Source organism: Enhydra lutris, unplaced genomic scaffold (assembly GCF_002288905.1).
Source record: "Enhydra lutris kenyoni isolate GAN:26980312 unplaced genomic scaffold, ASM228890v2 scaffoldscaffold51, whole genome shotgun sequence".
NCBI classification, from domain to species: Eukaryota; Metazoa; Chordata; class Mammalia; order Carnivora; family Mustelidae; genus Enhydra; species Enhydra lutris.
Window position 1 is genome coordinate 2,256,824 of NW_019154135.1, and position 15,906 is coordinate 2,272,729.

General features: G+C 43.9%; 1 protein-coding gene across 2 annotated transcripts in view; it reads left to right on the forward strand.

Annotated features, from left to right (window-relative positions):
- LOC111157075 (succinyl-CoA:glutarate-CoA transferase) overlaps positions 1 to 15,906 on the forward strand; it is a 775,701-nt gene that overhangs the window by 636,550 nt on the left and 123,245 nt on the right. Inside the window, exon 17 of one of the 2 annotated variants that reach the window (XM_022518298.1) lies at positions 1,495 to 1,509. The exons of the other annotated variant lie outside the window; for it this stretch is intronic. Coding sequence (XP_022374006.1) covers positions 1,495 to 1,509 — 15 coding nt within the window. The remainder of the gene's footprint in view (positions 1 to 1,494; positions 1,510 to 15,906) is intronic. 2 annotated transcript variants of the gene reach the window in all.

Sequence of the window (15,906 nt, forward strand, 5' to 3'; positions counted from 1 at the left end):
GCCCCAGGCAGCCCACCCGACCTGGCCCAGGCATAAAGGAAGAGCTGGCCTTGACTTTGCTGCCCGTTACGTTACTGTCTCCGTCAGTTCAGGCCACCATGACAGAAATGCCATCAAGTGGGCGACTTGAACGACAGACATGGCTTTCTCATAGTCCTGGAGGGTGGGAGTCCAAGGTGAAGGTGCTGGGCAACCTGGTGTCTGGTGAGGCCCGCCTCAGGTCTACAGAACCTTCCTCTCACTATATCCTCACCTGGCAGAGGGCGCTGAGACAGGAAGCTGTGCTCGACTTATAAAGGCACTAATCCATTCAAGAGGGCTCCACCCTCAAGACCCCCTTCCATCCCAAAGACCCCACCTCCAAATACCGTCACATTGGTGGTTAGGATTTCAACCTATGAATTTTGGTGGGTGAGTCGGGGGCCACATTCATTCCATGGACATTCAGTCCATCACAGATGTAATTCATATGTCCGTTCCAGCGGGATCATACAATGTCTGAACTTATTTTAAAATGATACTCTTATTCTCCCCCACCCCACCCCCAGCCCAGGCCCACTTCAATTCAGAAGTCTGCAGTGTTGGGGGAGGGGGGGGAGGTGTCTGTGGGACTCCGTCGTTAAAGCCTCTGCCTTCAGCTCTGGTCATGATCTCAGGATCCTGGGATCGAGTCCCACATCAGGCTCCCTGTTCAGTGGGGAGTCTGCCTCTCCTGCCCCTGCTCATGCTCTCTCTCGCTTCCTCTCTCTTTTAAATAAACAAACTAAATCTTAAAAAAAAGAAGTCTGCAGTGGGGGGCCAGAGGAGGGGTACATAGTAGGCTTCCTTTCTGTTTTCTCACTTGTCCCTCTCCCCTACCTATGCTCCTCAGCCCCCAATTCCCACCCTGCTGGTGGGATAAACCTCTGGGTCCCTCCCTCCCTCCCTCCCTTCCTCCTTTCTTGCCTGTCTCCCTCCCTCCCTCTGTTTCTCCTTCCTTCCTTCCTTCCAAGATTTTGTTTATTTATATGACAGAGAGCAATAGAGAGAATGGGCGCATGATGGGGGAGAGGCAGAGGGAGAAGCAGAGTCTCTGCTGAGCAGGGAGCCTGATGCGGGGCTCGACCCCTAGATCAAGACCTGAGCTGAAGGCAGACGCTGAACTGACTGAGCCACCCAAGTGCCCCCTCCCGTCCTTTCTTAAATGTCTTCCTCAAGCTGCTCTTATTAAGCCTGTGGGAGGCAGGATTCTTACATGGCCGGAGTCTGTTAATTCTGATAAATGCTTCCGTGCTCTGACATTTCTACATGCACGAGGTGGAGATGGAGTGAAGGGTTACAAACCAATTTTCTCCATTTCTTGTAAGTCCTGCAAAGGTGGTCTAGACCCACAGCCACCTGTTATTTTGTGTTAAAACTTTGGGCCTTTTGTGTTTAACCGAAACAGAGGTAGTGATGATTCTACTTTAATATCCTGTAGTGCTGGTAACTCTTCCTCTGGACGTGGGCATCCAGCAGGGGTCCCTCAGAGTATTTGTCTGGGAAGTATCTGGTGTGTGTGGAATTGTGTGGATTGTTCTTTCGGACTCCAGCCCCCACCTTCTCCAACCCCTGCCCCCACCCCCAGCCCAGGACACCCTGTTTTATACCTTCCCTCATATTCTCTTCCCTCTTTGAAAGGAGGCACGGTGACCACATCAGGGGATATCGTTTGGTATCTACCTCGCTTTTGTCACTCAGAAAACGATCCCAAGTTGTTAAGAAATATTCTAAACTTTGTGTCGCTTTTCACGGTGATACTATTTAGCTGACCTTAATTATTGAAAACAAAACAGAAAACAAAAGAAACACAACTACTCCCTCCTCCTCCCCTCCAAAAAAGTCTAAAGATTCCCTGAGATTTGTCATATACTGAGTTCAGTGTCTCTAAAACCGAGAGCTATGGTTTTGCTGGAGTTTCTACTTAATCTCCCAGTTTTGCCTGAAGCCATGAAGTCGACCTCTGAGCAGAGGCTCTCTCCAGCCCTTACTGCCGAAATGAAAACCATGTGCTTGTGTGGCGTTTCTTTGTTTTTCTTTTTAAAGTTCTTCTCCATTATTTAATGAAACTATTTAGTAATGCATAGGTCTTAAATAATACGGTTCGCATGGGCTGTTATCAATTAAGTCACATTAACACAAACACTTGTTCTCAGAAGCAAATTTAACTCTGGGCATGTTTAAAGCCGTTGGTAACACCCTGGAGGAGGTGGGAAACTCTTTGAATTTTTACAAGTCAGACAACACAGGACAGTGCATAAAAATACTGTGTGTCTGAAAGACTTAGTACTCGCACAGGCCCCACCCATCTTTTCCTCCTTTCAGGAAAGGAGTTTATCCGCCTGAACTCCCATCCTGGGTAGTGTTACTTCTGACACTGGTTTAGTGGTAGAAAAATCTAATTCACGCTGGTGTTCATTCCCATCCCAGAAATCGGGATGCGAGTCGCAGGTCTGTACACCAAGTGAGTTGTGAAGATGTCTCCTCCTTCCACCTGCCAGGGGTTAAGATTGTCTGGAAAAGAAGAATTTCAAGGGTATGACTTGGATGGTGAAAATCACCCTTTTGATTCTACTGGGGAAGTATTTTAAAAATAAATTCCTTTTTCTGTTTGTTTGTTTTGAAAACAGACCAACCTAGCACAGATAGGTCATCCTTGAGTATCATTCTTGTGCAGCAAACACAACAGAGGTGTTGATGGCGGTGGGATGGGGAATTCTTGCCACTGTGACCTAATCTGTGAATCGCAAACAACGTTTGGACTTCTTGAAGCCCCTTCTCCCATTTCCTGGCATCCCCAGCTCCTGTGTCTTTGCACGATGAAAGGAAGGTCACTCTATGGCATGCTCCCAGATGAACTCTCCTTAGTTCCCACAAATCAAACAAGTGAAAGAGCTCCACTCTCATTTCCCAGTGAGCGTGCTCTCACGCAGGAAAGCAAATGAACGAGGGTGACTGGCAGTTGGATGTGACTGAGTCTCCAATGAGCTCCAGACTCGTAAGTGTTCAGCTGTGAGCTGCCATATGCACTGGGCTTTGCCCACTGGCAGCAGTTCACACTCTACTCATGTGAACGGACTTTCCCTCTGTCCCATGTCCTGTGTTTGCTATCTCGAGGCTGGGCATAGGCATGTTACCAAACGTACAAGCTACTGAATGAGCGATCTGCCCCGATGTCCTGTCTCTACCTCTCCAGGGTCCACCAGTTGTCAAGTGCTAATTCCTCCTCCTTACGCAGTCCCTTCCAGACTATTGTTCAGTCTCCCCACACTTGTCACTGGACACACTCACTGCCATTTTGGTGCCCAAGCCCACAGATCTGCTTGCCATTTCCTCACCCAGATGGGCTGCCAGTCTTTGGATCCCCTGGATTCTTCACAGACCTCTTTCACGTGGTTTTCTGTCCTCCTCCCTTCCCCTAGAACCACTGTCCCCTTTGTTCTCTTACTGCTCTCCCACTGGACACACTAATCCAAGGATTGGATTCGATGGCCCTTCCCTGCAATCGACCTGCCTTTTTTCCTCCGCTGGCTGGTTCTCTGAGGTTAGACGTGTTTTTGTCCCCATCTCGTCGGCACGAGGCACAGAGCAGCTGCTCAGCATGTGGGAGTTGGCCGCACTGACTGGATGTGGACATTGTAGAAGATGAGCTTATGGGCTCAGTGGCTGAGCTGGGTGGAGGAGGTGTTCCTGACTTGAGCCCCAGTGGGCGCTCAATAAATTCCTGTGAAGTTTGGTTGAGAACTGAAAGCAGAGGCTCTCCGGCCTGCCTCCTTTGTCACCCTGCCTCCCTGCTTCCAGCAGGCCAGAACGATGGTCACCAGCAATGAAAAACACTGGTTTTCAGTTTGCTGGGTCCTCTTGTATGTTACGTGGCTGAAACAGGGATACGTCAGGAAGCCAGAATGGCCTTTCACCCCTAAATCTAGAATCCCTTCAGAAGGGCTGAACTGTGACACCAAAACCTTAACTTAGACCAAAGTCTACAAATTGTTCCTACAAATGGAATTCATCAATCAATGGAAATCTATTAAATGCTTGTTCTATGGACCCAAATATTTAATTGGGGTTACTAATGTTTACTCAGATTAAACATGATATATGAGCAAAAAGAATTGCTCAATGAGTATTAGGGTAATTGGTGTATTCATTTGTGAAAAAGTAATTTTCAAGTTTATTAAAGAATTAAGCGTAAAGTATAATACAGGAGGAAACATAGGTGAATTTTTTTTCATAAAATTAGAGAAATCATGAACATGACAACTAATGAAGAAACCATTTGACTATCTAAAAACTAAAATCCTGGGGTGTCTGGGTGGCTCAGTGGGTTAAAGCCTCTGCCTTCAGCTCAGGTCAGGAACCCAGCGTCCTGGGATCAAGCCCCGCATCGGGCTCTCTGCTCTGCGGAGAGCCTGCTTCCTCCTGTCTCTGCCTGCCTCCCTGCCTGCTTGTGATCTCTCTCTCTCTCTGTCAAATAAATAAATAAAATCTTAAAAAAAAAAAACAAAACTAAAATCCTCTGTGTGTCTATAAACATAGCTACATAATATAAAGGCAAATACCATATTTTATGGCATTTAAGACATTGATTATATGATACATCACTTTATTATCAATGTCACTGAGAATGGGAAAAATAACAAACCACCAGTTAAAATATGATATGCTGTCAACTGGAAAGCATGAATTGATTTTAAGGATGTTAAAATGTGGGGGAAATGTGCTTCTTGGGATCAAGGAAGTATGGTAGCAAACTAGGAAAAAAATGACAGAAATACGTCATCTGCTCACCTCCAATGGGAATATAACTTAGTACAATCTTTCTGGATGTAATTTAGCAGTTATGTACCAAGATTTTTGAAACACACATCCTTTTGACCCATGAATTTTACTTCTTGGAATTTGTGCTGAGGAAATCATCAAGAATGTGTAGAAAGATTAAACTACATATTTGTTCACTGCCATAACATTTATAAAACCAAGACATTGAATCACTTAAATGTTCAGAAATCAGTGATTAGTTTCTGCAACACATTATAGCATATGTCATATCAAGGGCACTGTCTTCTGTCATATTTAAAAATGATGCTTTATTGAATATTTAATTTAAAATTTAATTTAAAAGTGATGCTTAATTGAATGAAAAAAGTGAAGATTGAAAAATGAAAAGATCTTCACTGCATGTTTTGACTGTTTCTCTAAGAAAACATCTATAGATGTAATGTGTATTATGTATATGAATATACAGAGAAAAAACCTGGAACTAAATTTATTTTTTTTTATTTTTACTTTTTAAATTTAAAAAAAAATTAAGATTTTTTATTTGACAGACAGAGATCACAAGTAGGCAGAGAGGCAGGCAGAGAGAGAGGGGGGAAGCAGGCTCCCCTCCGAGCAGAGAGGCCGATGCGGGGCCCGATCTCAGGACCCTGGGATAATGACCTGAGCTGAAGGCAGAGGCTTTAACCCACGGAGCCACCCAGGCGCCCCTGGAACTAAATTTATATGAAAAATGACTGCGGAGGGTGGTACCATAACAAACTTTTATTTTTTTTGTTTTATTCATCTATTTTGGTTTTTTAAAAATATAATCTATACTAGCACAATAATGAAAAGTTATTTGCTATTTGAAATGAAAATCTGCCTTTAATAGATGTAAAAAGACTATTGGATGCACGAAGGTGAGAATACAAATGAAAATCATTGAGAAAGAATATAAACTGGGCCCTTGACTTTAGTCATTTGTGCAAAATCATATTTCATGCCAAGTAATGAGCATTTTGTATAAAAACTAGTTTCTCCCTGTTTATTGCTACTTTGATTAATAACAAGTCAAGTTCCTATTTGTGTCTCATGTGTGTCTTCAGACGCTAACCCCTGCAACCAAATTCAACAAAACCTTGTGAAAAATTTTAGAAACGATTCTTGAGAAGTAACCAGGCACTTAAAAATTAACAAGTATTCGGTGTAACCCGACCTTGACTGTCACATTTTAACATCTGTTTTTCATGTTGTGATACTTATTTGAGATCTGGTATTATTAAGTAACGAGGAAAATATCTGACTGTTACCCTAGGTAACAGGGCAGTAATTTGAGGCGGATGGAGTGGCATGCTTTGTCCATATAATGTAATTCAAATAAAGTCATAACATTATGGCTCTAGACTTCATCCGTCAAACATTCGTACATTTTTTTCTCTGATAAATGAACTGCTAGGCTTTATGACTGGTTAATAATAGTCCAATAAAAAGGAAGAGAAACAGCCTTTGGCTTTCCATTTAAAATTGCCATCAGCAGCCTGGAGATTTAGGTATATACGTAAACATTTTTAAGTGATTCTGCAGTGGCATTTTTTTTTTTTTCAGTGAAGGAACTTTGAGTATTTTAAATAATACTTATTGAAATGGATTCCACATACTTGTGTCCGAGCCAGTGTCCACACTATTGCCACAAACTCTGGGAACAAATTCTTATAATATTAGAGACTGCAAAAATATTTATTTATAGTCTTTCTTCCCAAAGACTACATAATATAAAATTTTCTAAAAACCTGCAGATAGGAAAGGAGGCCACTTGGAAGAGGCGATTGAATACGGCTCCTTCAGTTATGGAGACTGATGTGGAGACTTCCTGAGCAACATTCCTAGAGGGGGGATTTCATCGAGTCATTGCATGCTTAAGCTTTCCAGCATCTCTCCGTTGTCCTTAGGATAAAGTCCTAGCCCCCAGCACAGCTTACGTGTGATCTGGCGCTGGCCAGCTTCCATACCTCGTCTTTCCCTGTGACTGCTTCCCACTCTCCCCTGCTCCAAGCAGCACTTCCTTTAGGACATCGGATTAGCCCACCTTCTGGCCATGGGCCTTCACTCATGCTCTTCTCTCTGAAATGATCTGGTCCCTCTTTCTCTCGCCTGATCTTTGGTCCTCCATATCCGGATCCATTTCCTGTTCTGTTCTCGGCTGTGAGCTTCATCCTCTCCTCCTCCGAGCCCACCTCCTCCTTTTTCCCCTTCCCCTTCTCCCTCTCCTCCTCCTCCTCCTTCTTCTTCTTCATCTTCATCTTCTTCTTTTTCCTCTTCCTCTTCTCTCTATTTCTTTTTCTCCTCCTCCTCCTTCTCATTTAACTTTCTCGCTACTCTAGGTGTCTGGTGTTTGCAATAGATCAGTTTCTTCAGTCTCGAGTCTCATCTCCCTCAGAAGCTTTTGGTTCCACTTGCTTTTCCCCCTTGGGTCCCCTTGGCAACCTACACAGTGTAGCCCGCCCCCTGGAGCAGCTCAAGCCCACCAGAACTGGGTCAGGCAGGGAGTTACCAAAGCCCACGACAGAAAATTCAAGAGCAGAATGAGAACATGGAGGGAGATTTGGGATGAATAAGAGAGCCTGGTGGGCTAGGTGACTCTGGAGGCAGCAAAGCTAGATGAGACGGAAAGGTGTGGAGAACCAGCACGAGGACACGCAGGCTCAGGCACCATGTCCAGGCCAGCCCCCAGCACACGTGACTCCGTGGGACCATCAGACACTTAAATTCCAGCTCCCTATGACCTTAGGCAAGTCCCCTAATCTCACGTGATGTTAGAGTCATGTGACTTGGTAAAGTCGCACACTCTCTGGGCTTCAGTATTCTGATCCATCAACAGAGCAATTTGGGTGAGATCTGTATTTGCCACTTCGGCCGTAGCGATACCCAGAGGTGCAGGGCGCTATGGCAGGAATTCACAAAGCCCCAGGATAAAACACGGCACACCCTCTTGGAGCATTCGTTGTCTATAATGGAGCAACAGTAAGCGTCATTTCTTTTATATTTTTCAAATTTTATTTATTTATTTTGAAAGAGAGAGATTGAGAATGAGCAAAGGGGAGGGGCAGAGGGAGAGGGACAATCAGGCTTCCTGCTCAGCAGGGAGCCTAACATGGGACTCGATCCCAGTACCCTGGGATCATGACCTGATCCAAAGGCAGAGGCTTAACTGACTGAGCCACCCAGGCACCCAAGCATCATTTTTTTAATTTACAGAAAAATAAGTATGTCATGGAGTCAAGTGCAAAATCTAAATACGGTTTTAAGATAAGCATGAGATGACAAAGAAATTTTATCCATAGCCTCTGTGGGCTTCCTCCAAATCCCTAAGGGCCTCTCTACTGTTTGGGGCCTTCCAGTGGGCCATGTGTGAGAAGGCTATAGTATTACCCAGACTCCTTCCAGCTCAAACAAGAAGTCTTTTTTTTTTTTTAACAAAATAAAAAAGATTAGTGTAACGTTTAAATATGAACTCTGTCAAGAGCAGTACTCTTCCTCTTTGAAATAGGTAACATAATAACCTTCCTATGACCAAATGCCACCTCTCTCTGTCCTGTTTTTCTTCTCGGATGCATGTATCTCGTATTCAAACACACCTTTACGTATTGTCTTTGACCTGGGGCAGAAAGCTACATGACATTCTGACAACATGAAGGAAACTCTACCACGTCACATAAAAGATTTTAAGACAGAGCTGTATTTCCTCTATCAAATGTCTCTCTAGGTTGTACCTGCGGTGATAACAGTGGGATTTTTCCCTCCCCTGGTCTTTATGAGCCTTATCTCTCAAAAACACAGCTAAGGTTAATTTTCCCAAATACTCCAACAGTGAGTCTGGTGACAGTAATTGGGGCTTTTGATTTGCCCACTTCAATGACTTGTTTATGCAAAAGCCCCAAGCAGCCAGGCTCTGGAGCCGGTCTGTGGCAGCTCGCTTCCCTCTGAGGACGTGCTGATGGATGAAAGCAGAAACCAGAGAGTCACGACCTGTCAGTTGCGGTGTGAGTGAGCACCCCTGGATTTTGAATAGGCACGGGGCAGATCACAGGGCGGGGAGGGAACAGAACCGGATGAGCAGGAATGGAGCTCCCATGTATGCTGTCCCGCACTCAAGTGGCCCTCCTTCTGGTTTCTTTTTGTTTTTCATCCCCTAAGAGATACTGCAGGCTTTCTTCACTGTGTGTTGTATTTAAGGCCTTCGGATAGTTTGCTGTCTGCAAGGGGGGTGGCATATCAGGAATGCGATCAGTGTATCTCCCTGGGAGACAGGAGGGTGAAATGTTGCAATGCGTGGAATTTTATTTGGGCCTGCAATTTAATAAATGATGGACTATCTCTGGGTCAGATCTAGTCCACATCAGTCACTACCATCTGTCACCAAGCTACAGCCAACTGGCAGCTGGTTGGTGGCCATTATGAAATCCATTAGTAATTTCAGTCCACTGCTTAATTAACGGACAGACTTACACACGAAACATTCCATAATTGACCATTTTCTTAAGTGGCTTCATTCCGTTCCTATAACCTGGACATTCTCGGCCTCTGGGGGTGTCCTCTGGTGGTTAGTTGCTAGAATGGGGATAGAGTTTCTCCTGTCTCTGTTCCTCCACGCATATACGGTCAACGGAGAAATGGTAGGTTTGGAAATCTCGGTTTACATTACAGAACAGGATTCCCAATGAGACTTCCTTCTGGAGTTGGAAGCACTTCAAGGCTGCCCTTCCGTGAGGGCTCTTCGCGCCACATCTATATTCTGGTCCTGGATGAGAGCAGGTCTTACAGAAGGCTGTGACAGTAAAGATAGGTAAAGAAAGCTTACCTAACAGATAGGTAAAGAAAACCTATCTGTTGAAATAGGAGGCAAGCTGGTCATGTTTGGGGCTGTTTTCCCAGTCGGTTTTTATTTTCTCTGAACAGTTTAATCCACCACAGATTGACAGAATAGAGAACTGCCTCTTGCCACCGTTACCAACAGGCAAACTCTGCTACCGGTAAATTCTCCTAAATAATAAGCACAATGAATAACAACCAATTGGGGGGAGATTTTTAACATAAAAAAAAAAAAGGCTTGACAGCTGTGAAAACAAAACAAGCATGCAGATCTTCAATTTAAAGAAATCCTAGCTCGCTCTTATACTACAATGTAGGAGAGTCTCTTGGCAGAGTCATCGTTTTGCTCTATTTTTGTATAATAAATACACATATAATCAAGTGAAAATAGACCTTGGTGCAGTGCTCAGCCATTCCCATGCTGTGACGATATAGCTCATTTAAATGCTCCTTGGGAATGTTGGCTCGTTCAATGAGAAAACAGTCGGTTTTAGACCAAATATAGTCAATTCCAAAAAGCAGTCAAACCAGTAGCATGAAAATGAATTTTTCGCTTTTCCACTTGTTGTTTTGGCATCAGCACAGGCAAGAAGATGGAATGAACATTCCCAAACCGCACTGTTTATCTGCTCTAGATACAGTGACCCTCAAGGATGTCTGGCGAATCTGCATTTTGTGAAGATGCTTGTGGTCCTCTCCAAAGAGGACCTTCCAGGGGAGGGATTGGAAGGGCTGCTCTCTGGATCTGTTCAGTTGGAGTACAGATGCTCTGGGATCCTGGGCTGGGTGGTTTGCTGAAGGCCAGAGAGTGTTCTCTTCCCCAGAAACCCATGCATGGGATTTTCACCCCTTGTGTGCAGCTGATGAGCCTGGAACACAGACTATGCTCAATTCTCCTGCCAAGGCCAATGTTTCTCCTTACGGGGAATTAGCTTCAGGACAAAATTAAGTCAGATTCAGGGGCTAACCCTTTATTTTGTACCTACACCTCGATGATGGCTCTGTTCCAGGAGGTAACCCTTGAGGAGATAAAACTGTATGCAGAATGTCCCTCTCATGACTCTGTGACTCGGTGACTCACTCTGCGTGCTTCCCAAACTGTCAGGCAGGGGCTCCTGGGCAAGACTTACTGTTGTATTTGCTGATTCCTTGATCCGGTGAATGAGATGAATAGAAGTTAAAGAAAAATCGAACGTAAATCTCCATACCATGTTGAACCTTCCAGAACTCCTGAGTGTGGATTCGAGAACAGTCAGAATGGAATGTGGAAGACTCCGGGCAGATGAGCGCAGATGGACAGCTGGTGTCTGTTTCTAAGAGGTTTTGGCGTTAGCCTTACTTAAACCAGCGGGTCCAAATACAGACACTTGAGACTCGAAGCGAAACAGGACTACCCCAGATCCTCGTAGTTTTGCAAAAGCCTTCCCCGGGCAACCTGAGATGGATCACACATCCCTGCGAGGTTTACACTTCACACCTATCATTTGGGAAACTGGTTAAACAGGTAATTTAATCTAGAAAGTCCACATCCTGAAGTTTACTCGCTCAGAGAGGAAAGAAACTGTAAAATCAAAGTAGTGTGCGTTTCCATAGTCTTGTACACGTTGCAGAAGTGTTGCTCATCCGTGGTCCGTCATGCCAACAAAGATCCAGAAAAGCAGGTGTTCTGGAAGATGCTTGGCTTTTTGGTCCAAAAAAGCTCACACCTGGAAGTCTACATTAATTTAATTGGATCCATTCAGACAAATAATATAGTAACTAGTTTCCCTCATATGGAAGACAATGCATTTGAGTAAAATCTAGTCTGTTGAGCCCCCATATTTGAGTGTAGCCTGAGATTTGAAAAAAACAAAACAAAACAAAAACCAAAAAAACAAAAAAAAAACAACATAGGGAATAGATGAATAATTCCCACATAAGTCTTGCCGAACGTAACATAACGTAAATCTTGCCGAAAGGTGGTTTTTTGTTTCTTGTAAAGATTTTATTTATTTATTTATTTATTCATTTATTTGAGAAAGAGAAAGAGAGAGAGGAAGAGCAAGTCAGAGTGGGGGGAGAAGCAGAGGGGGAGGGAGAGGGAGAATCTCCAACAGACTCCCTGCTGAGCATAGAGCCCAGCGCTGAGTTTGATCTCAAGACCCTGAGGTCATGACCTGAGCAAAAATGGAGAGTCCGACTCTTAACTGACTGAGCCACTTGGGTGCACTCCCCGCCCCTGCCATGAGGTAATTTTTGAAGAAGTGTAGCCACATATTATCTTTTGTAAGTTTTGTTCTTCAGGGTTTAGACTTCTTAGAAGGATACGTGGCATATATAAATAAATCAGTAGTTTAGAAGCTCATTACTTGGAGCTATGGGTTGGTAAAGCCCCTGCAGGGACGTGTCCGGAAGACATAGCTGATAAATTGTTAAACATCCCACGTGTGTAAAAGAGATTTTCTTTTAGTTTGAAAACAGAAGCAATCAGTAAATAACTCTTGAAGTCCGAAGGAGTAAAATACGTTTCCATATACTGTTCAATACATATACATTTGTTCCCCAAGCTCAATTACTCTGTTCCTATTTGGCTTTTCCTAGCACATCTTTTTAAAGTGCCCCTTTGAAGTGAAGTATTTTCCCCCCCACCCCCCACACACAGACAATAAGACTCTTTTTTTGGTCAGTAAAATGTCCATGTGGCACATCAGGACGGTATCCTTCAATCTGATAAAGTTATTTATAAGCTGTATACATCATAAACAACATCTGTACTTTCAAGTAATGTTTGCCATCCCACACCAATCTACCAATAGTGCTGTGTAAGTGATTTGCTTCCAAGATCAGCTAGCTTGGGGTCCAAACACAGAAAGCAAACTGGCAGAGTTTTCTATGAGCTTCTTAGAGGGCTAGTGGAACTTCTAGATAACTGAAATAAGAAAATGCTTCTGCAGAATGACGGGGAAACTGGGGTTCCTGCCACTTCCTAAGCGCATGGCTGTATTGCTATGAGACTGGACCTCGGATGCTCACCTAGCACTGGATACAAGGTCTCCAAATTTAGTGGGAGGTAGGTGGGCTGGATGGTGTCTCTCCCCTTCCCAGCAGATGTAGCCATAGGAGCTGTTGCTTTTTCTTTTGCTTTTGGTTCTATTTGCAGAAAGATAATAAAAGTGCAGATACATCAAGTGCTCATTGGACAAGTGGGCCTGTACCTTCTGGGATGTCCCGTTTCCTCAAAGTCATGGTTCTCTGAATGAATGGGGGTTATTTTGATTTAACAGGAGCAGCTTCTGATCCTCATTCCCAGTAATGGACTCCTACTTCAGATTCTGACTTCCAGTTAAATCATAAAACCACAGGAAATCTCTGCCTAATTTTGTTTTGTTTTGTTTTGTTTTTGTTTTAAAATTTTAATTTTATTTATTTGTCAGAGAGAGAGAGAGAGAGAGAGAGCTCAACAGGGGAAGCGGCAGTCAGAGGGAGAAGCAGACTCCCCATTGAGTGAGGAGATAAGATACTGGACTCCATCCCAGGACCCTGGGATCATGAGCTGAGCTGAAGGCAGACACCTCACCGGCTGAGCCACCCGGGTCCCCTATCTGACTGATTTGGTTTTTAAGAGGAACTTCTTGGCCATAAAAAACTATGACTTTCTAGGACACAGTTACTTACAGACAACATCCCATTAATTCAGACCCATATTGAGGATGCAGAGCCCTTCACCCAGTACCCACTGTGGTTGTCCGTCCGTGTTGCCTGTCGGCGTGTTTGCGAGAGGGGATCTTAGTCCCTCCCACCCCAGTGCCCGCCGCTTGAGAAACACTCAGCAGCTGCTGCTGCGTCCACAAATGCATCCACATTTATATATTTCCTGTCGACTTCCTAACAGGATTCTAGGCACTTTGTAACAAAACACGTGTGAAACAGAACAATAAAGTTAACATAAGAAAAAGACCAGACACCACGAGAAGAAAGTGGAAAGATATTTATGCCGAGGGCCAGGGTCTGCCGTGAGCTCGCTGAAGTGCTCCACTGAACTCTACACTGAAGCCAAGAACCAACTCCTGATTAACCGCTTCATTTTCTTAATCTGAGAACACGAAACACAAGAGGGATTCCTTCACCTGGGGGCACCGGCAAGTGTGAGGATACTGGAGCTCAATGTTGCTACCTCTGACCCTCGCTGTGTCTGGCCAGCACAGCTGTTCACTGCTCTCTCCATTTGAGAGATCCCGGTGGCCTGGAATCCCAGATCCAAGTACAGCCAGTGGTTGACCGACCTCTCCTCTGAAGTCGGTTCAGCGCCACTGAATATGTATTATATGTGTAATGTATGCACTTATTGCATATGCGATATGTTCTACAGAAATGTATATACACATTTATACATACAGCATATACGTATGTTTATCTCATATGCACAAGAGCCAAGTCTCTATTGGAATCAACCCTATATCCTTTATCTAAAAAAATGGAAGCAGATAAAACTTAAACAAACTTATATTATTTAAGGTTTGAAAAAACAAAAGGAAAATCTTTTTAAACATCTACTGAGCCACCATAGAAGGGACCTCTGGCTGCTAAAGCAGGTGGACACTGAGGGTGATAAGGGATGCTGGGAGGTAGACACCTCTGCTCTCTTCCCCCCCAAGCCTTTCCAAGCCTTCCCATTTTGTTTTTTTCTTTCTTATCGCTCTCCTTTAACTCTCCTTTAACTACTGGAATTCACTAGAACTTTCTGTTCTTGTGTTCGGCTCACATGCTCCCTCCTAGAGATGATCTTTTTAATCCTATAGTAATTATTTATGCCTCCCATAAATTCTCAGCAGACTTGATCCAAGTCTAGTTCTTACAATTGTCTCCAGTCCCAAACTCTTTCTATGTAGAAATTGAATATTGCCTGATTTCTCCTGCTTTAAATCCTTGGATAGCCTTGATTCAGGAGGATACACACACACACACACACACACACACACACACACACACACACATATACATATATACATACATATACATACATATATATGCATATATATGTGTGTGTGTATGTAAATATATATATATATATATATTTATTTATTTATTTATTTTAGACAAGGAACCCACCAGAGGGAGTAAAGAGAATGTGGGATTTTACCGAAAGCAATATTTCATGAAGAATAATAGCTAACTTTATGACTCAGTCAGTTAAGGGTCCAACCCTTGGTTTTGGCTCATGATCTCAGGGTGATGAGATGCAGCTTGCCTTCGGTCTCTATGCTCAGTGCAGAGTCAGCTTGGGATTCTTTCTCTCCCTCTCCCTCTGATCCTCCCCACTGCTGGCACTCTCTATCTCTCTCTCAAATAAATAAATAAATGTAAAAAAAAAAAAGAATAATTGCTAAGTTTGTAATCAGGAAGACAGTTAAGAATGGCGGTTGCTCTGGCACCCCCCAGCTCTGCCATTTATTTATTTATTTATTTATTTATTTATTTTTAAAAGATTTTATTTATTTATTTGACAGACAGAGATCACAAGCAGGCAGAGAGGCAGTCAGAGAGAGAGGGGGAAGCAGGCTCCCTGCTGAGCAGAGAGCCCGATGTGGGGCTCGATCCCAGGACCCTGGGATCACAACCGGAGCTGAAGGCAGAGGCTTTAACCCACTGAGCCACCCAGGCCCCCCAGCCCTGCCATTTAAACTAGTGGGGCCACCTTGGCAAATTACATTGACTCTGTGCCTCAGTTTCTTTGTTTGTAAAATGGGGCTAATAGACCATGAAAGGAAATTCATGTTTTCCTTTCAGTAAACATTCCTTAAATGTTGCAGTTATAAGCTAATATACACTAATCTGTATGCTCAAGGCACTCAACTCTCAAATGTCCCTAAATACACTGAAGATGTTTTCTCTTCTATTCCGAGATAGTAACTCACAGAGAGAGATGACATGTGGGGCAAGGTGAAGGACAAGGGGAAGCTTAACACCAGTGTGGTAATCAAGCAGCTGAGTCACTGGGGTTTGATCTTGGAGGGCGTCAGCAATGGGGGTGTCCCCCTCCACCCCGAAGGCACACACTGTAACTGAGTATGCAGGTGCCATTGGGGCAGGCATCTCTATGCCAGGAACAAGCTGGATTATCAAGGGAGGGGTAAGTGCTTATAGCCAAAGGGCTGTGCACTAAGAAAACCAAGGCTGATACATAAACAAGGCACAGCATTTGTGTGGCAGGCGAAAGATGAATGAGGTACTTAAGCAAGGCTCTCGAGACAGAGCAGTGTGTGTGATTGAAAGGCTGCA